At 47.6% G+C, this 20,056-nt stretch overlaps 1 protein-coding gene across 2 annotated transcripts; it reads right to left on the bottom strand.

Annotated features, from left to right (window-relative positions):
• Nucleotides 1–2,096: 2,096 nt before the first annotated feature.
• LOC123738795 (nuclear FMR1 interacting protein 1-like) lies at nucleotides 2,097–19,965 on the bottom strand. Of its 2 annotated transcripts, none has more exons than XM_082963236.1 (10): nucleotides 19,538–19,965; nucleotides 18,957–19,027; nucleotides 16,545–16,646; nucleotides 13,506–13,568; nucleotides 11,766–11,842; nucleotides 8,457–8,549; nucleotides 8,116–8,303; nucleotides 7,621–7,752; nucleotides 5,696–5,946; nucleotides 2,097–5,550 (listed from the first exon to the last, which is right to left on the bottom strand). In XM_082963236.1, the coding sequence occupies exons 1-10, from the start codon at nucleotides 19,746–19,748 to the stop codon at nucleotides 4,936–4,938; spliced, it is 1,803 nt and encodes a 600-aa protein (XP_082819362.1). In that variant the 5' UTR covers nucleotides 19,749–19,965; the 3' UTR covers nucleotides 2,097–4,935. The 2 variants fall into 2 exon arrangements, with proteins under 2 accessions (XP_082819362.1, XP_082819361.1); XM_082963235.1 differs by having other exon boundaries at nucleotides 16,545–16,649; nucleotides 19,538–19,964.
• Between the last annotated feature and the right edge of the window lie 91 nt (nucleotides 19,966–20,056).

The following is a 20,056-nucleotide window of genomic DNA, read 5'->3' as shown; positions in this document are numbered from 1 at the left end:
GGTCTACTACACCTGTTGTATTCAGCATTTCCCTGTGAGGTCTACTACACCTGTTGTATTCAGCATTTCCCTGTGAGGTCTACTACACCTGTTGTATTCAGCATTTCACTGTGAGGTCTACTACACCTGTTGTATTCAGCATTTCACTGTAAGGTTTACTACACCTGTTGTACTCAGCATTTCACTGTGAGGTCTACTACACCTGTTGTATTCAGCATTTCACTGTGAGGTCTACTACACCTGTTGTATTCAGCATTTCACTGTGAGGTCTACTACACCTGTTGTATTCAGCATTTCACTGTGAGGTCTACTACACCTGTTGCATTCAGCATTTCACTGTAAGGTTTACTACACCTGTTGTACTCAGCATTTCCCTGTGAGGTCTACTACACCTGTTGAATCCGGCCCATGTGACTAATACCATTTTATTTAGATTTGACCATGTCCGTCCGTCGCTCGTTCATCATCGTCTTCATCGTAATTTCGGATCGCCTCTTATCCATTCGTCGTCCCCTTAAGCCATAGTTTGTACATCTCAATTGTCAGTAGAAACCACATTTGTTTAACCTGTTTAGGGTAGGGGGCAGTATTTTCACGGCCGGATAAAAAAAACGTACCCGATTTAATCTGGTTATTACTCCTGCCCAGAAACTTGAATATGCATATAATTATTTGGATAGAAAACACCCTAAAGTTTCTAAAACTGTTTGAATGGTGTCTGTGAGTATAACAGAACTCATATGGCAGGCCAAAACCGGAGAAGATTCTATACAGGAAGTGCCCTGTCTGACCATTTCTTGTCCTTCTAAAGCCTCTTTATCGAAAATAGAGGATCTCTGCTGTAACGTGACATTTTCTAAGGCTCCCATAGGCTCTCAGAAGGCGCCAGAACGGGGAATGATGACTGCAGACCCTGGCTGAAAAACAGTAGGGGTTTTGGAAAGTGGTCGTTCTGAGAACAATGACACTGGCGTGAGCGTGCATGTTTAGACTCCATTTTCTATTTTCAGTGTTTGAACGAAAACAAGGTCTTCCGGTTGGAATATTATCGCTATTTTACGAGAAAAATCGCATAAAAATTGATTTTAAACAGCATTTGACATGCTTCGAAGTACGGTAATGGAATATTTTGAAATTCTTTGTCACGATACGCACCGGCGCGTCACCCTTTGGATAGTGTCTTGAACGCAAAAACAAAACACCGCTATTTGGATATAACTATGGATTATTTGGAACCAAAACAACATTGGCTGTAAAGTAGAAGTCCTGGGAGTGCATTCTGACGAAGAACAGCAAAGGTAATCCAATTTTCCTTATAGTAAATCTGAGTTTGGTGAGGGCCAAACTTGGTGGGTGTCAAAATAGCTAGCCATGATGGCCGGGCTATCTACTCAGAATATTGCAAAATGTGCTTTCACCGAAAAGCTATTTTAAAATTGGACACCGCGATTGCATAAAGGAGTTCTGTATCTATAATTCTTAAAATTAATTGTTATGTATTTTGTGAACGTTTATCGTGAGTAATTTAGTAAATTCACCGGAAGTTTTCGGTGGGTATGCTAGTTCTGAACGTCACATGCTAATGTAAAAAGCTGGTTTTTGATATAAATATGAACTTGATTGAACAAAACATGCATGTATTGTATAACATAATGTCCTAGGGTTGTCATCTGATGAAGAACATCAAAACGTTAGTGCTGCATTTAGCTGTGGTTTTGGTTTTTGTGACATTATATGCTAGCTTGAAAAATGGGTGTGTGATTATTTTTGGCTGGGTACTCTCCTGACATAATCTAATGTTTTGCTTTCGCTGTAAAGCCTTTTTTGGAATCGGACAATCTGGTTAGATTAACGAGAGACTTGTCTTTAAAATGGTGTAAAATAGTCATATGTTTGAAAATGTGAAGTTTTGGGATTTTTGAGGAGTTTGTAATTCGCGCCACGCCCGTCATTGGATATTGGAGCGGTGTTCCGCTAGCGGAACATCGAGATGTAAGATTAAGCAAGTCAGCCATATCAGCCATGTTTTCTGAAAGGCAGTAAATGAGGCTTGTTAGGTTCTAATTATTCAGAGTAAATAATTCACAGACAGTAGAGAAGTTTAACCAAGTTTAATTCTTCCCAAAGGGTCGTTACAGCTGTAATTCAGACAAAAACATGTTCCCACCACTAGTATATATATACACTCCACTTTAGACACCCCTCCTTCTCTCCAATCCTTACATTTTATGGTTCCACAGGAAGAGGGTAACAGGATACTAAACCCTTATTACTCCCTCCAGGGGATCTGGCCTGACCTCTTGAACTCAACCCCTCCTTCGCCTAATCCACAGATGTCCATCTGCTTCCCCTATAACAATCCTGTGATTGTTTCCTGTCCACCCAACACACTCCAAAGCCATCTGTCTTTCTACAGAGACCCATTACCTTCTGACATAAACCCAGTCTCTTTTTATACACTATGATGTCTTTAATATCTCAAAGTTTACCCCGAATCCAACAGGCTGAATGAACTGTTTCGCTGCCAGACAAGGCTCCGCTGATAGCCAGGTGTAACAGTGGTGAGGTGTTGGGACAGATTTATGTGTTCCCTAACAGTTTGTGGGCCCCGCTTGTCACCATTATAGTGCAATTAATGTATTGTTTAGTGTTGCGCAGTGGCTTTGCTGGCATGCATCTAAAAACCGTCTCCCCCTCTTTGCCCCACCAAGATTTACAGGCTAAAATTGTCGACCACTGAAAGCCCTACTTTGGTGAAGCCCAATAGATAAAGTATGTTAAACTCTGGTTGACATTTGAGAAAGAAAGAAATGGTAGTTATGCTGAGCTTATAAAAATGTACCTCAATTTACCTCCAAATGACTTTAGGACCATCAACTGTCCGAGCTCGTCACTGGTTCTCGTCCACCAGAACCAGTGAGTTCAGATCAGTCTGATTATCTGCTCGGACTCAGAGGGGGACCAGCTTGAGGCAGGCTATACCGTCCTAAAGTGTTGAAAAGTACATCTCTCCCATTTATAACACTGCACTAATCCATCACAATGTTCTCCCAGTAAAGTGTAACCTGTGTGTTTGCTTGTTGACGTCCATCTCCTAACCTCTAACTCTGCTCCAGGACCTAGGGGTTCTGCCCAACACCCAGACCCACCTGATGTTCTCCAGGACCTAGAGGTTCTGCCCAACACCCAGACATGGATCCACCTGATGTTCTCCAGGACCTAGAGGTTCTGCCCAACACCCAGACCCACCTGATGTTCTCCAGGACCTAGGGGTTCTGCCCAACACCCAGACATGGATCCACCTGATGTTGTCCAGGATCTAGGGGTTCTGCCCAACACCCAGACATGGATCCACCTGATGTCGTCCAGGATCTAGGGGTTCTGCCCAACACCCTGACATAGATCCACCTGATGTCCTCCAGGATCTAGTGGTTCTGCCCAACACCCTGACATAGATCCACCTGATGTCCTCCAGGATCTAGTGGTTCTGCCCAACACCCTGACATAGATCCACCTGATGTCCTCCAGGATCTAGGGGTTCTGCCCAACACCCAGACCCACCTGATGTCCTCCAGGATCTAGGGGTTCTGCCCAACACCCAGATCCACCTGATGTTCTCCATTACCTGTTCTCCAGGACCTAGAAGTTCTGTCGTTCTGCCCCTGAGCAAGGCACTGTTCCCCGGGCGCCGTGGACGTTGATTAAGGCAGCCCCCCGCACCTCTGATTCAGAGGGGTTTAATGCAGAAGACACATTTCAGTTGAAGGCATTCAGTTGACTAGGTATTCCCCTTTCCCCTCCCAGGGCCATACAAACTCACACTGAGCGTCTAATACATTACAGACCCAGCAGCACGGCGTCTCCAGAGGACAGGACGCGGCGTCTCCAGAGGACAGGACGCGGCGTCTCCAGAGGACAGGACGCGGCGTCTCCAGAGGACAGGACGCGGCGTCTCCAGAGGACAGGAGACAACAGACTCATTTAAGAGCACAAAATAGATGCCTCTGTCCTTGGCGTCTAGTTCTCTCATTGAGAGTCAAACTAAAAGCTTGAAAGGATTACATGCATTTCGCTACACCTGCAATAACATCTGCTAAACACGAGCATGTGACAAATAAAATTTGATTTGAATAAGGACAAAGATGGTCCAAGAACTATCGATTTCCTGGGTTATATTTCCACAGTAGAACAAGTCATTTATTTCCATGTTGAAAAAAGTACAAATAAAATGCCAGAGGTAGTTGATGTTTAGATGAAAACATAAACAACTGTAGGGAAATAACTCACCAACATCAGAGACAAGGTGAAAGGTCAAGGGGACAGTCTTGATTTAAGGGTTAAAGGCTCTGCATGGTCAATCCAATATGGCCGTACAGCAACTACTGCGATACGGCCTCTACAGAAGTCAGGGCATTCACGCTTCAGAGCTGTTGTGAACGAAGTGATTTTGCATTTATACAGGAAGTCCCGCCCCCAACTACAGTCATCCAATCATGTCAAAACGGAGCTATACAGAGCTCCGCATGGTTACAAAATTTGTGAGGCGCACGGTGATGCGGTACGGAGCTAGATTTGGCCTCTGCAAGCCTCCGGAAGTCATTTCTGGATCAAGCATAAATCTGCTTTAGGGGTGACAGTCGTGATTGGAGGGTTGGGGAGCCAGTCCTGATTGGAGGGTTGGGGAACCAGTCCTGATTGGAGGGTTGGGGAACCAGTCCTGATTGGAGGGTTGGGGAACCAGTCCTGATTGGAGGGTTGGGGAACCAGTCCTGATTGGAGGGTTGGGGAACCAGTCCTGATTGGAGGGTTGGGGAACCAGTCCTGATTGGAGGGTTGGGGAACCAGTCCTGATTGGAGGGTTGGGGAACCAGTCCTGATTGGAGGGTTGGGGAACCAGTCCTGATTGGAGGGTTGGGGAACCAGTCTTGGGCGACTTCAGGGGTCTTGGGTCTCCCAGACCTCATCATCGTAGTTGGGGATGGAGGTCTGGGAGTGGTCTCCAGGGTAACCATCTCCATCATTTGCATTCACAGCCAAGTCCATTGGGGTTCCCTGGAGGTGTTGTGACTGTGAGCAGGCTGGTCCACTGTGTGTGTTCGCCTCCATGCTCTGGTCTTCTCCCACTTGTTGGGTTACAGGCTGCTCAGCCACAGTCCCCAGGACCTCAGGGTTAGAGTTCAGCTGAGTTATGACATCAGGGTTTGAGGCCGCACCTGGCATCTCCTCAGGATGGACATCTTCACCATTCAAAATGTCCACCTCTGAAGGTCCCTGACAGACTGGTGGTTTCTGGGTACCTTCGAGTGATGACCTCACCTGGTCATCTTTTTCATCTGGACCAACCACAGAGGTAGCTGGGAGTAGAGCCCTCAAATCATCTGCTCTTACTTCCTGTGTCTGGGGGTCAAGGTCACCTGTGGTCACTGTTCTGCCCCGAGTTCCATCCTGGTCCTGAGTTTGACCCTCCAGGACAAAGAAGTTGTTTCGGACAATGTAGCGAACACACTGCAGAAGCACGTTCCTCTCATGGCGGATATCTGGGGCCAGTAACTGTAGAGGTCAAGGGTCATAGAACCATTCAGCAGGTAGAAAACATGCTAACTACATTCACAATACAGACTTGAACATGTTTAGCTTTTATCTCAACACTTTGTAAAATCAGTTGTGCCTTGCTGCCTCTTTCCCGGTGTCTTACCATCTCAAGCAGAGTGGCGCGGCACTGTTGGGGGGTGTCCATGTTGTTTCGTCCTCCTCTCGCTCCTCTCCCTCCTCTTCCTCTCCCCCGACCAGGTCTATGAGGACCAGACCCAGGCTGTGGTTCCCGGGGGGGCTCAGGGTAGGGTCTCTTAGCCCCAGATGAAGCACTGTTCTGGGGCTTGGCTGGCAGAGCCTTCAGCATTGCCTGGTTCTCCTTCAGCAGCTGACTGGTCCTCTGGATGGGCAGGACTGAAACACCACTAAGTTTACATCTCAACATGTTGAGTAATGAAATATAATGAAAGTAAAAAATATTAAAGCTAAAATGACAAGTAACAAGTCAAGCTTTAGACGTCATAGCATTTTAAAAAGCTGTTTTTCGGTCTTTCAGATTCAACAACAAGTCCGTAGTGAAACAGTGGAATCATTGGCGACGTCTTCTGTTTGTAGCCTCCACACACACACACACCTCCACACGGGGGGGGGGGGGGGGGGGGGGGGGGAAACAGGCCTCCACACGGGGGGGGAAACAGGCCTCCACACGGGGGGGGGAAACAGGCCTCCACACGGGGGGGGGAAACAGGCCTCCACACGGGGGGGGGAAACAGGCCTCCACACGGGGGGGGGAAACAGGCCTCCACACGGGGGGGGGAAACAGGCCTCCACACGGGGGGGGGAAACAGGCCTCCACACGGGGGGGGGAAACAGGCCTCCACACGGGGGGGGGAAACAGGCCTCCACACGGGGGGGGGAAACAGGCCTCCACACGGGGGGGGGAAACAGGCCTCCACACGGGGGGGGGAAACAGGCCTCCACACGGGGGGGGGAAACAGGCCTCCACACGGGGGGGGGAAACAGGCCTCCACACGGGGGGGGGAAACAGGCCTCCACACGGGGGGGGGGAAACAGGCCTCCACACGGGGGGGGGGAAACAGGCCTCCACACGGGGGGGGGGAAACAGGCCTCCACACGGGGGGGGGAAACAGGCCTCCACACGGGGGGGGGGAAACAGGCCTCCACACGGGGGGGGGGAAACAGGCCTCCACACGGGGGGGGGGAAACAGGCCTCCACACGGGGGGGGGGAAACAGGCCTCCACACGGGGGGGGGGGAAACAGGCCTCCACACGGGGGGGGGGAAACAGGCCTCCACACGGGGGGGGGGAAACAGGCCTCCACACGGGGGGGGGGAAACAGGCCTCCACACGGGGGGGGGGAAACAGGCCTCCACACGGGGGGGGGGAAACAGGCCTCCACACGGGGGGGGGGAAACAGGCCTCCACACGGGGGGGGGGAAACAGGCCTCCACACGGGGGGGGGGGAAACAGGCCTCCACACGGGGGGGGGGAAACAGGCCTCCACACGGGGGGGGGGGAAACAGGCCTCCACACGGGGGGGGGGGAAACAGGCCTCCACACGGGGGGGGGGGGAAACAGGCCTCCACACGGGGGGGGGGGGAAACAGGCCTCCACACGGGGGGGGGGGAAACAGGCCTCCACACGGGGGGGGGGGAAACAGGCCTCCACACGGGGGGGGGGAAACAGGCCTCCACACGGGGGGGGGGAAACAGGCCTCCACACGGGGGGGGGGAAACAGGCCTCCACACGGGGGGGGGAAACAGGCCTCCACACGGGGGGGGGGAAACAGGCCTCCACACGGGGGGGGGAAACAGGCCTCCACACGGGGGGGGGAAACAGGCCTCCACACGGGGGGGGGAAACAGGCCTCCACACGGGGGGGGGAAACAGGCCTCCACACGGGGGGGGGAAACAGGCCTCCACACGGGGGGGGGAAACAGGCCTCCACACGGGGGGGGGAAACAGGCCTCCACACGGGGGGGAAACAGGCACCAGACATTTAAAGCAGGGACCACTGTAGAACGATCACACCCCGTGTGGTGGTACGCGTGAAAGGGTTAAAGCTCACCTTGTGGTTCCAGGTCGCTGTCGCTGTCGCTCATGGAGCCGTAGCTGGCCATCAGAGATCCCAGCCCTGATGTCATTTGTTTAGGGGCCACAGTCACCCCTCCTCCACTGACTGGCTCCTCTGTATCAGAGTCTACAGGGGTCAGAGTAAGGGTCAGAGTCTACAGGGGTCAGAGTAAGGGTCAGAGTCTACAGGGGTCAGAGTAAGGGTCAGAGTCTACAGGGGTCAGAGTAAGGGTCAGAGTCTACAGGGGTCAGAGTAAGGGTCAGAGTCTACAGGGGTCAGAGTAAGGGTCAGAGTCTACAGGGGTCAGAGTAAGGGTCAGAGTCTACAGGGGTCAGAGTAAGGGTCAGAGTCTACAGGGGTCAGAGTAAGGGTCAGAGTCTACAGGGGTCAGAGTAAGGGTCAGAGTCTACAGGGGTCAGAGTAAGGGTCAGAGTCTACAGGGGTTACTCGTCTACTCGTCTCTGGCAGTTTCCTGGACCACTGACTGACCTGGGTCGCTGTTGGCAAGAGCCCCCAGGGGGTCTCCCTCCCTGGGGTACTGAGTGAGGGGTGGAGGCCTCTCCTTGGGGGTTTGAGTGGGGTGTGGTGGTCTCTCTGACTGATGAGGACCTGGTCTGGCCCATCTGCCCCTCTGGAACCTTCCACCACGCTGTCCACGACCTCTGCCCCTCATCCTCCTGATAACAGGACACACAGCATGTTGTAGCACGGCCTTAATAGTTCAGCTCATATCGGTCCCAACTATTCAGAGGAGGAAACTGGTGTATTTGTAACCTAACTTGTATCAACCAATAAAAATAAATAAAAATGTAGTAAGAAAGTACACATACCCAAACTGAGCAGTTTCCAGCACCGCTCCAGTCTCCTCCCTGTCATCCTTCACTTTCCTCCTCTTCTCCACGTTCACCAGGGTTGGGTAGTTCCTGTACAGACAGAGACAAAGCTTTGATGTGTGCTTTCTGATAGTGTCACGTGACCTTGAAATTACTAAAAGGTGTCCCGCAAGGGTTGATTTTGGGACCCATCCTCTTTATATTAATAATATTGGTATATCTGCAAAAACCTGTAACATTCATCTATATGCTGACGACACTTATGTACGCTGCCGGCCAGGCCCGTTCGAGCCGCCGGCCAGGCCCGTTCGAGCCGCCGGCCAGGCCCGTTCGAGCCGCCGGCCAGGCCCGTTCGAGCCGCCGGCCAGGCTGGCCAGACCCTGCTGCTGGCCAGACCCTATAATATTTGGCTACATTGAATGTTCTCTCTTACCTACTTCATGTAGCTAACATATTCTTGCTTTGTGTTTTCCTCTGATTTAGTTCTACACCATCACTGGTATTATCAGGCTGTATAGCTAGTTACGGTTGCTCTGACTCAGTACATTTGTTAGCTAGGTAGCAATTAGCATTAGCTAATAGTGTAATTACAGAACGCTAGTGGATAAATATTAAGAAGCAAAGTGGAAACAGCATTGTTGTCATCAACATTGCTGCATATCAAATCCAATTTTATTTGTCACATGCACCGAATACAACAGGTGCCGACCTTAGTGAAAAGCTGAATACAAGCCCTTAACCAACGATGCTTTAAGTGAAGTAAAAAATAGATAAGTAAAAAGAAAATAAAAGTAACAAATAATGAAACCGCAGCAGTAAAATAACAAGTGAGGCTATAAACAGGGGGTACCGGTACAGAGTCAATGTGGAGGCTATATACAGGGGGTACCGGTACAGAGTCAATGTGGAGGCTATATACAGGGGGTACCGGTACAGAGTCAATGTGGAGGCTATATACAGGGGGTACCGGTACAGAGTCAATGTGGAGGCTATAAACAGGGGGTACCGGTACAGAGTCAATGTGGAGGCTATATACAGGGGGTACCGGTACAGAGTCAATGTGGAGGCTATATACAGGGGGTACCGGTACAGAGTCAATGTGGAGGCTATATACAGGGGGGGTACCGGTACAGAGTCAATGTGGAGGCTATATACAGGGGGGGTACCGGTACAGAGTCAATGTGGAGGCTATATACAGGGGGTACCGGTACAGAGTCAATGTGGAGGCTATATACAGGGGGTACCGGTACAGAGTCAATGTGGAGGCTATATACAGGGGGTACCGGTACAGAGTCAATGTGGAGGCTATATACATGGGGGGGGGGGGGGGGGTACCGGTGTCTCGTGGTCGAGGAACACGAGCCCCTTGAGTGACAGGGGGCGGGGCTAGGTCTGTGTAAAGCCGCATGGAGAGAGAGAGAGATGACTCAAGTAGCAAAGTAAAGTATGAAAATGTACTTTAAACACAGCGTATTACATTTAACAAAGCAAACATTAAAATACTGTTATCCTGTTATGGCTAGGGGGCAGTATTTTCACGGCTGGATAAAAAACGTACCCGATTTAATCTGGTTACCACTCCTACCCAGTAACTAGAATATGCATATACTTATTACATATGGATAGAAAACACCCTAAAGTTTCTAAAACTGTTTGAATGGTGTCTGTGAGTATAACAGAACTCATTTGGCAGGCAAAAATCTGAGAAGGTTTCATTCAGGAAGTGGCCTGTCTGACAAGGTGTCGTTCTTCTTGTCTCTGTTTATTGAAGAGTGAGGATCTTAGCTGTCCCGTGACACTTCCTACGGCTGCCATAGGGTCTCAGAAGGCGGCAAAAAGCTGAATCGTGGCTTTGCAGGCTCTGGCTGAAACAAAGTAGCGCGTTTGGGTAGTGGCTGGTTACAGTACTGTGAGACTCAGGCTCGTGCCCGCGTCGACCGAATGCTTTGTTTACTTTCCTCTGTTTAGCTAAAAGGAGATTCCCGGTCGGAATATTATCGCTTTTTTACGAGAAAATGGCATAAAAATGGATTTTAAACAGCGGTTGACATGCTTCGAAGTACGGTAATGGAATATTTGGATTTTTTTTGTCACGAATTGCGCCATGCGCGCGACCCTGATTTACCATTTCAGATAGTGTCTGGAACGCACGAACAAAACGCCGCTATTCGGATATAACGATGGATTATTTTGGACCAAACCAACATTTGTTATTGAAGTAGCAGTCCTGGGAGTGCATTCTGACGAAGACAACAAAAGGTAATCAAACTTTTATAATAGTAAATCTGATATTGGTGAGTGCTAAACTTGCCGGGTGTCTAAATAGCTAGCCCGTGATGCCTGGGCTATGTACTTAGAATATTGCAAAATGTGCTTTCACCAAAAAGCTATTTTAAAATCGGACATATCGAGTGCATAGAGGAGTTCTGTATCTATAATTCTTAAAATAATTGTTCTGCTTTTTGTGAACGTTTATCGTGAGTAATTTAGTAAAATGTTAGCGAATTCCCCGGAAGTTTGCGGGGGGTATGCTAGTTCTGAACGTCACATGCTAATGTAAAAAGCTGGTTTTTGATATAAATATGAACTTGATTGAACAAAACATGCATGTATTGTATAACATAATGTCCTAGGAGTGTCGTCTGATGAAGATCATCAAAGGTTAGTGCTGCATTTAGCTGTCTTCTGGGTTTTTGTGACATTATATCCTAGCTTGAAAAATGGGTGTCTGATTATTTCTGGCTTAATCTATCTAATGTCTATCTATCTACATAATCTAATGTTTTGCTTTCGCTGTAAAGCCTTTTTGAAATCGGACAGTGTGGTTAGATAAAGGAGAGTCTTTAAAATGCTGTGAAATAGTCATATGTTTGAAAAATGGAAGTTTTTGTATTTTTGAGGAATTTGTAATTCGCGCCACGCCCGTCATTGGATATTGGAGCAGGTGTTCCGCTAGCGGAACGTCTAGATGTAAGAGGTTATATTAGGTCAAGTAAAAACCCAAACCAGTCCATGCAGCAACACCAGTACAGCGCCCAGCCCTTCACTGTGGCGTCCCGAGCACCCGCCAACACGGCTGGTAAAATACACATCTTACTACTGCCAAAATCTACCCACATTTGGCAGGTGTTAATTTTAGGCTCTGATACTGGTGGTAACAGCACATTGTTCATTTGGACCACAGAATCAGACCTAATCCAAAAGTAGTCATTTCCAGAGAAATTGAGGAAACAAAAGCATTGCTGATGAGTGACTAGATCTGACAGCAAAGCGTTACCATGTTTAACAACATCCTACAGTACTGACCTGCGTCGCTCCTCTCTCCATTTACAAATCTCCTCTGGAGTGTCCAGCTTGATTCTCTTTGCTCCTGGAGCATGGTTCTACCAGGAGACAGTACAGGAGGTTAAACACATGGTTTTATAGGAGACGGTACAGGAGGAGGTTAAACACATGGTTCTACAGGAGACGGTACAGGAGGAGGTTAAACACATGGTTCTACAGGAGACAGTACAGGAGGTTAAACACATGGTTCTACAGGAGACGGTACAGGAGGTTAAACACATGGTTCTACAGGAGACGGTACAGGAGGTTAAACACATGGTTCTATAGGAGACGGTACAGGAGGTTAAACACATGGTTCTACAGGAGACGGTACAGGAGGTTAAACACATGGTTCTACAGGAGACGGTACAGGAGGAGGTTAAACACATGGTTCTATAGGAGACGGTACAGGAGGTTAAACACATGGTTCTATAGGAGACGGTACAGGAGGTTAAACACATGGTTCTACAGGAGACGGTACAGGAGGTTAAACACATGGTTCTATAGGAGACGGTACAGGAGGTTAAACACATGGTTCTACAGGAGACGGTACAGGAGGTTAAACACATGGTTCTACAGGAGACGGTACAGGAGGTTAAACACATGGTTTTATAGGAGACGGTACAGGAGGTTAAACACATGGTTCTATAGGAGACGGTACAGGAGGAGGTTAAACACATGGTTCTACAGGAGACGGTACAGGAGGGGTTAAACACATGGTTCTACAGGAGACGGTACAGGAGGAGGTTAAACACATGGTTCTATAGGAGACGGGTACAGGAGGTTAAACACATGGTTCTATAGGAGACGGTACAGGAGGTTAAACACATGGTTCTACAGGAGACGGTACAGGAGGTTAAACACATGGTTCTACAGGAGACGGTACAGGAGGAGGTTAAACACATGGTTCTATAGGAGACGGTACAGGAGGTTAAACACATGGTTCTATAGGAGACGGTACAGGAGGTTAAACACATGGTTCTATAGGAGACGGTACAGGAGGAGGTTAAACACATGGTTTTACAGGAGACGGTACAGGAGGAGGTTAAACACATGGTTCTACAGGAGACCGTACAGGAGGAAGTTAAACACATGGTTCTATAGGAGACGGGTCAGGAGGTTAAACACATGGTTCTATATGAGACGGTACAGGAGGTTAAACACATGGTTCTACAGGAGGAGGTTAAACACATGGTTCTACAGGAGACGGTACAGGAGGTTAAACACATGGTTTTATAGGAGACGGTACAGGAGGTTAAACACATGGTTCTACAGGAGACGGTACAGGAGGTTAAACACATGGTTCTACAGGAGACGGTACAGGAGGTTAAACACATGGTTTTATAGGAGACGGTACAGGAGGTTAAACACATGGTTCTACAGGAGACGGTACAGGAGGTTAAACACATGGTTCTACAGGAGGAGGTTAAACACATGGTTCTACAGGAGACGGTACAGGAGGTTAAACACATGGTTCTATAGGAGACGGTACAGGAGGTTAAACACATGGTTCTACAGGAGACGGTACAGGAGGAGGTTAAACACATGGTTCTATAGGAGACGGTACAGGAGGAGGAGGTTAATATATACAGGAAGAAGTTAATGCTTGGTTCTATATAGATGGTACAGGGGGAGGAGGTTAATATATACAGGAAGAGGTTAATGGTTCTATATAGATCAGAGGGGTTGATGGGTAATAGCCGAGGCTGGCGCTCTACTTACATTTTTCCAGTGAATGTTGACCAGCTTCTCATGAGCAGTGAAGCTGCAGTCTTCAACAGAGCACTAGAAAACAGAAGTCGCTTTTACTAAAGGTAGACTGACACAATGCTTTGCCTGTTTTACTAAAGGTAGACTGACACAAAGCTTTGCCTGTTTTACTAAAGGTAGACTGACACAATGCTTTGCCTGTTTTACTAAAGGTAGACTGACACAATGCTTTGCCTGTTTTACTAAAGGTAGACTGACACAATGCTTTGCCTGTTTTACTAAAGGTAGACTGACACAATGCTTTGCCTGTTTTACTAAAGGTAGACTGACACAATGCTTTGCCTGTTTTACTAAAGGTAGACTGACACAATGCTTTGCCTGTTTTACTAAAGGTAGACTGACACAATGCTTTGCCTGTTTTACTAAAGGTAGACTGACACAATGCTTTGCCTGTTTTACTAAAGGTAGACTGACACAATGCTTTGCCTGTTTTACTAAAGGTAGACTGACACAATGCTTTGCCTGTTTTACTAAAGGTAGACTGACACAATGCTTTGCCTGTTTTACTAAAGGTAGACTGGCACAATGCTTTGCCTGTTTTACTAAAGGTAGACTGACACAATGCTTTGCCTGTTTTACTAAAGGTAGACTGACACAATGCTTTGCCTGTTTTACTAAAGGTAGACTGACACAATGCTTTGCCTGTTTTACTAAAGGTAGACTGGCCCAGATCCCTGTGATTTGAGGAGGCGGAGAAAAAGCGGCCGTAGGGCGGACAGCCTTTTGAAAATTCATAGGCGATTGAATAAACCCCCACTTCCTTCCATTCTTTTAGCAAACTTGCAATCTTTGGACTACAAAATCGCAGAGTTACGCAAAAGATTAAACTACCAACGGGACATTAAAAACTAACATCTTATGCTTCACAGAGCCGTGGCTAAACGACGACATTATCAACACACAGCTGGCTGGTTATACGCTGCACCGACAGGATAGAACAGCGGCATCTGGAATAAATTTAAAACTCTGGACCACCTTTACTCCACACACAGAGACACATACAAAGCTCTCCCTCCATTTGGCAAATCTGACCATAATTCTATCCTCCTGATTCCTGCAAAAATTAAAGCAGGAAGCATCAGTAACTACATCAATTAGGCCCTACAAATGGTCAAAGACTCCAACCACCCCAGTGAGACTGTTCTCTCTGCTACCACACGGCAAGAGGTACCGGAGCACCAAGTCTAGGTCCAAGAGGCTTCTAAACAGCTTCTACCCCCAAGCCATAAGACTGCTGAAGTCATAACCTGTTCTCTCTGCTACCACACGGCAAGAGGTACCGGAGCACCAAGTCTAGGTCCAAGAGGCTTCTAAACAGCTTCTACCCCCAAGCCATAAGACTGCTGAAGTCATAACCTGTTCTCTCTGCTACCACACGGCAAGAGGTACCGGAGCACCAAGTCTAGGTCCAAGAGGCTTCTAAACAGCTTCTACCCCCAAGCCATAAGACTGCTGAAGTCATAACCTGTTCTCTCTGCTACCGCACGGCAAGAGGTACCGGAGCACCAAGTCTAGGTCCAAGAGGCTTCTAAACAGCTTCTACCCCCAAACCATAAGACTCCTGAACAGCTAATCTAATGGCTACCCAGAATATTTGCATTGCCCCCCCCCCCCTCTGTTATTATCTAGGCATAGTCACTTTAATAGTAACTTTACCTACATATTACCTCAACTAACCGGTGCCCCCGCACATTGACTCTGTACCGGTATCCCCCTGTATATAGTCTCACTATCGTTATTTTACTACTGCTCTTTAATTACTTGTTACTTTTATTTCTTATCCATATTTTTTTTAAACTGCATTGTTGGTTAGGGGCTCGTAAGTAAGCATCTCACTGTGAGGTCTACTACACCTGTTGTATTCAGCATCTCACTGTGAGGTCTACTACACCTGTTGTATTCAGCATTTCACTGTGAGGTCTACTACACCTGTTGTATTCAGCATTTCACTGTAAGTTCTACTACACCTGTTGTATTCAGCATTTCACTGTGAGGTCTACTACACCTGTTGTATTCAGCATGTCACTGTAAGGTCTACTACACCTGTTGTATTCAGCATTTCACTGTGAGGTCTACTACACCTGTTATATTCAGCATTTCACTGTGAGGTCTACTACACCTGTTGTATTCAGCATTTCACTGTGAGGTCTACTACACCTGTTGTACTCAGCATTTCACTGTGAGGTCTACTACACCTGTTGTATTCAGCATTTCACTGTGAGGTCTACTACACCTGTTGTATTCAGCATTTCACTGTGAGGTCTACTACACCTGTTGTATTCAGCATTTCACTGTAAGGTCTACTACACCTGTTGTATTCAGCATTTCACTGTAAGGTCTACTACACCTGTTGTATTCAGCATTTCACTGTGAGGTCTACTACACCTGTTGTATTCAGCATTTCACTGTGAGGTCTACTACACCTGTTGTATTCAGCATTTCACTGTGAGGTCTACTACACCTGTTGTATTCAGCGTTTCACTGTGAGGTCTACTACACCTGTTGTATTCAGCATTTCACTGTGAGGTCTACTACACCTGTTGTATTCAGCATTTCACTGTGAGGTCTACTACACCTGTTGTATTCAGCATTTCCCTGTGAGGTCTACTACACCTGTTGTATTCAGCATTTCACTGTGAGGTCTACTACACCTGTTGTATTCAGCATTTCACTGTAAGGTTTACTACACCTGTTGTACTCAGCATTTCACTGTGAGGTCTACTACACCTGTTGTATTCAGCATTTCACTGTGAGGTCTACTACACCTGTTGTATTCAGCATTTCACTGTGAGGTCTACTACACCTGTTGTATTCAGCATTTCACTGTGAGGTCTACTACACCTGTTGTATTCAGCATTTCACTGTGAGGTCTACTACACCTGTTGTACTCGGCTCATGTGACTAATCCCCTGATGACCCAGTGTGATGTCATTACATTCGGTTCATCACCTCGTGTCCAATCAGAATCATTCGATGATGAGAATCAGTTACCTTCACATGTTCAGAGACGTGCTGGTTGTACTTGTCTTGGTTTTTGAAGCCTCGGTCACACGGGTCACAGAAATGGGAGAACTCTGGCTCTTTTTTATTTTTCTGCTGGAAAGAAAACACAACATTTGAACAGTTTACAGTGAAATCAGTCAGTCAGCCTATTGGAGTGTTCCCCTGTCTGAGACAGGGAGGGCCAACTGATGGGGAACACAGTGGGTCTGTAGACCAACATCCATGAAGGGGAGGAGATGTGTTAACCTGTTGGGGATAGGGGGCAGTATTTGCACGGCCGGATAAAAAACGTACCCGATTTAATCTGGTTACTACTCCTGCCCAGTAACTAGAATATGCATATAATTGTTTGATTTGGATAGAAAACACCCTAAAGTTTCTAAAACTGTTTGAATGGTGTCTGTGAGTATAACAGAACTCATATGGCAGGCAGAAACCTGAGAAAATTCCTTACAGGAAGTGCCCTCTCTGACCATTTCTTGGCCTTCTTGATCATCTCTATCCAAAACAGAGGATCTCTGCTGTAACGTGACATTTTCTAAGGCTCCCATAGGCTCTCAGAAGGCGCCAGAACGTTGAATGATGACTTTGCAGGCCATGGCTGAAAAACAGTAGCGCATTTGGATAGTGGTCGATCTGAGAACAATGAGACTGGGGCGCTCGTGCACGAGACTCCACCATGTTTACATTTTCAGTCTTTGAACGAAAACAACGACTCCCGGTCGGAATATTATCGCTTTTTTACGAGAAAAATCGCATAAAAATTTATTTTAAACAGCGTTTGACACGCTTCGAAGTACGGTAATGGAATATTTTGAATTTTTTTGTCACGATACGCACCGGCGCGTCACCCTTCGGATAGTGTCTTGAACGCACTAAGAAAACGGCGCTATTTGGATATAACTATGGATTATTTGGAACCAAAACAACATTGGGTGTTGAAGTAGCAGTCCTGGGAGTGCATTCTGACGAAGAACAGCAAAGGTAATCAAACTTTTCTAATAGTAAGTCTGAGTTTGGTGAGTGCCAAACTTGCTGGGTGTCTAAATAGCTAGCCATGATGACCGGGCTATCTACCGAGAATATTGCAAAATGTTCTTTCACTGAAAAGTTATTTTAAAATCGGACATAGCGATTGCATAAAGGAGTTCTGTATCTATAATTCTTAAAATAATTGTTATGTTTTTTGTGAACATTTATCGTGAGTAATTTAGTAAATTCACCGGAAGTGTTCGGTGGGAATGCTAGTCACATGCTAATGTAAAAAGCTGTTTTTTGATATAAATATGAACTTGATTGAACAAAACATGCATGTATTGTATAACATAATGTCCTAGGAGTGTCATCTGATGAAGATCATCAAAGGTTAGTGCTGCATTTAGCTGTGGTTTGGGTTTATGTGACATTATATGCTAGCTTGAAAAATGGGTGTCTGATTATTTCTGGCTGGGTACTCTGCTGACATAATCTAATGTTTTGCTTTCGTTGTAAAGCCTTTTTGAAATCGGACAGTGTGGTTAGATTAACGAGATGCTTGTCTTTAAAATGGTGTAAAATAGTCATATGTTTGAGAAATTGAAGTAATAGCATTTCTAAGGTATTTGAATATCGCGCCACGGGATTCCACTGGCTGTTGAGTAGGTGGGACGATTGCCCATAGAGGTTAAAGAAGTGTTTTTAAGCCTTGAGACATGGATTGTGTATGTGCGCTTTTCAGAGGGGGAACGGCAAGACAAACTAGTCGGTGCCAGGCTCACAGGTTGGTGTCAAGAACTGCAACGCTGCTGAGTTTTTCACACTCAACCGTTTCCTGTGTATATAAAGAATTGTCCATCACCCAACTTGACAACTATGGGAAGCATTGGAGTCAACATGGGTCAGCATCCCTGAGCTTTGGACAAACTGAGGCTGTTCTGAGGGCAAAGAGGGGGAGGGGGGTCTGAGGGCAGGGGGGTCTGAGAGCAGGGGGGATGGGGGGGTCTGAGAGCAGGGGGGATGGGGGGGTCTGAGAGCAGGAGGGGGGTGGGGGGGTCTGAGGGCAGGGGGGAGGGGGGTCTGAGAGGAGGGGGGGTCTGAGAGCAGGGGGGGATGGGGGGGTCTGAGAGCAGGGGGGATGGGGGGGTCTGAGGGGGTCTGAGAGCAGGAGGGGGATGGGGGGCCTGAGGGCAGGAGGGGGGGTCTGAGGGCAGGGATGGGGGGGGTCTGAGGGCAGGGATGGGGGATATGGGGGTCTGAGGGCAGGGGGGAGGGGGGAGGGGTGCAACTCAATATTATAAATGAGTTCTTAATGTTTATACACTCAGTGTACTTTGTATCCCTCATTTACTGTTATCATTATTTTGGCCGTTACCTGTAGATATATCAGAGACCTGGCTTTTGGTTTGAGGGTGGATTTACTACCTTTTTCCCGTGGTTGTTGGGACGACCATAGTCCTGCCTTCCGCCTCCATGTCCACGATGGAAGTTCTGGCCTGTGGGTCAAAGGTCAATACAACAATATTATGGCATGTTGCCTACTGCTGGGTGCAGTTCAGTCATCACCAATCTGACACTTCTGTTCTGTTAATGATGCAGGAGAAGAGAACCAGCATCTCCTCTGCCCAGATACTGGTTCAACCCAGACCTGAACCAGCATCTCCTCTGCCCAGATACTGGTTCAACCCAGACCTGAACCAGCATCTCCTCTGCCCAGATACTGATTCAACCCAGACCTGAACCAGCATCTCCTCTGCCCAGATACTGGTTCAACCCAGCCCAAATGATAGATGTACATGATACAGGGCCAAGCTTGGTCAGCCCTACAGACCTAACTAACTAAATGGCGTAATGGGGGTTTAGTTCAACAGACCTGATTGGTAAAGGTAACAGTAGTCCACCAGGGGCTCTCAGCCAGGCACGTGTCAACCTATGGACCGTGTAGAGAAGCCTCTTTACCAGGCCGCTGCTAGAACCACAACTCTCCTAGTTAGTATAATACTCACCATATGAGCCTCTGGGTCGACCTGGTCCGGGGCCGCCGTTCCAGTGTTCTCCCTGGCCGTTGTATCTCCACGGCTCGGACGGTGGCTCGTACCAGTTCCACATACCGGGCTGGAAGTTGCTCGGAGGTGGAAGGAACGTCGGCGGTCTCACCATCGAACCCGGAGGAGGAGAGATAAAGTTCGGCGGAGGGTAGCTCCCAAAATCATTCATGATGTAGGTGGCGCCTCTTCTTCAATGTGCTGTCGATTAAATCCGTTTGTATAAATGTTTGTCTAGCTACGACCACTGAGGTATAACTAGAACGGCTACAACACGTGTGTGTTTCTGCTCCAGTTGCCGCGTTCACGTCCTAGTCGTAACCAGGAAACTGTGAAATGTCCGACTTTACTACTACTGGTGGACCTTATATACACGTACCGCTTTCAACCAGTCAGCAAGTCGGACATTTCTGAGTTTCCTAGTTCCGACGTGCACATGAACGCGACAAGTTTACATCCGCAAAGCGTGTTCACCAGACA

This window comes from Salmo salar, chromosome 16 (assembly GCF_965601325.2).
Source record: "Salmo salar chromosome 16, fSalSal1, whole genome shotgun sequence".
NCBI classification, from domain to species: domain Eukaryota; kingdom Metazoa; phylum Chordata; class Actinopteri; order Salmoniformes; family Salmonidae; genus Salmo; species Salmo salar.
This window is presented reverse-complemented; position numbering and strand designations above follow the sequence as displayed.

Bases quoted from the DNA above. Each gene is read 5' to 3' on its own strand.
- LOC123738795 (XM_082963235.1), bottom strand. From the start codon at position 19,748: ATGAATGATTTTGGGAGCTACCCTCCGCCGAACTTTATCTCTCCTCCT. The intron at 11,843-13,505 runs GTAAGTAGAGCG...GTCTCCTGGTAG, and splicing joins TCAACATTCACTGGAAAAAT to AACCATGCTCCAGGAGCAAA. The intron at 8,304-8,456 runs GTATGTGTACTT...TCCTGTTATCAG, and splicing joins CTGGAAACTGCTCAGTTTGG to GAGGATGAGGGGCAGAGGTC.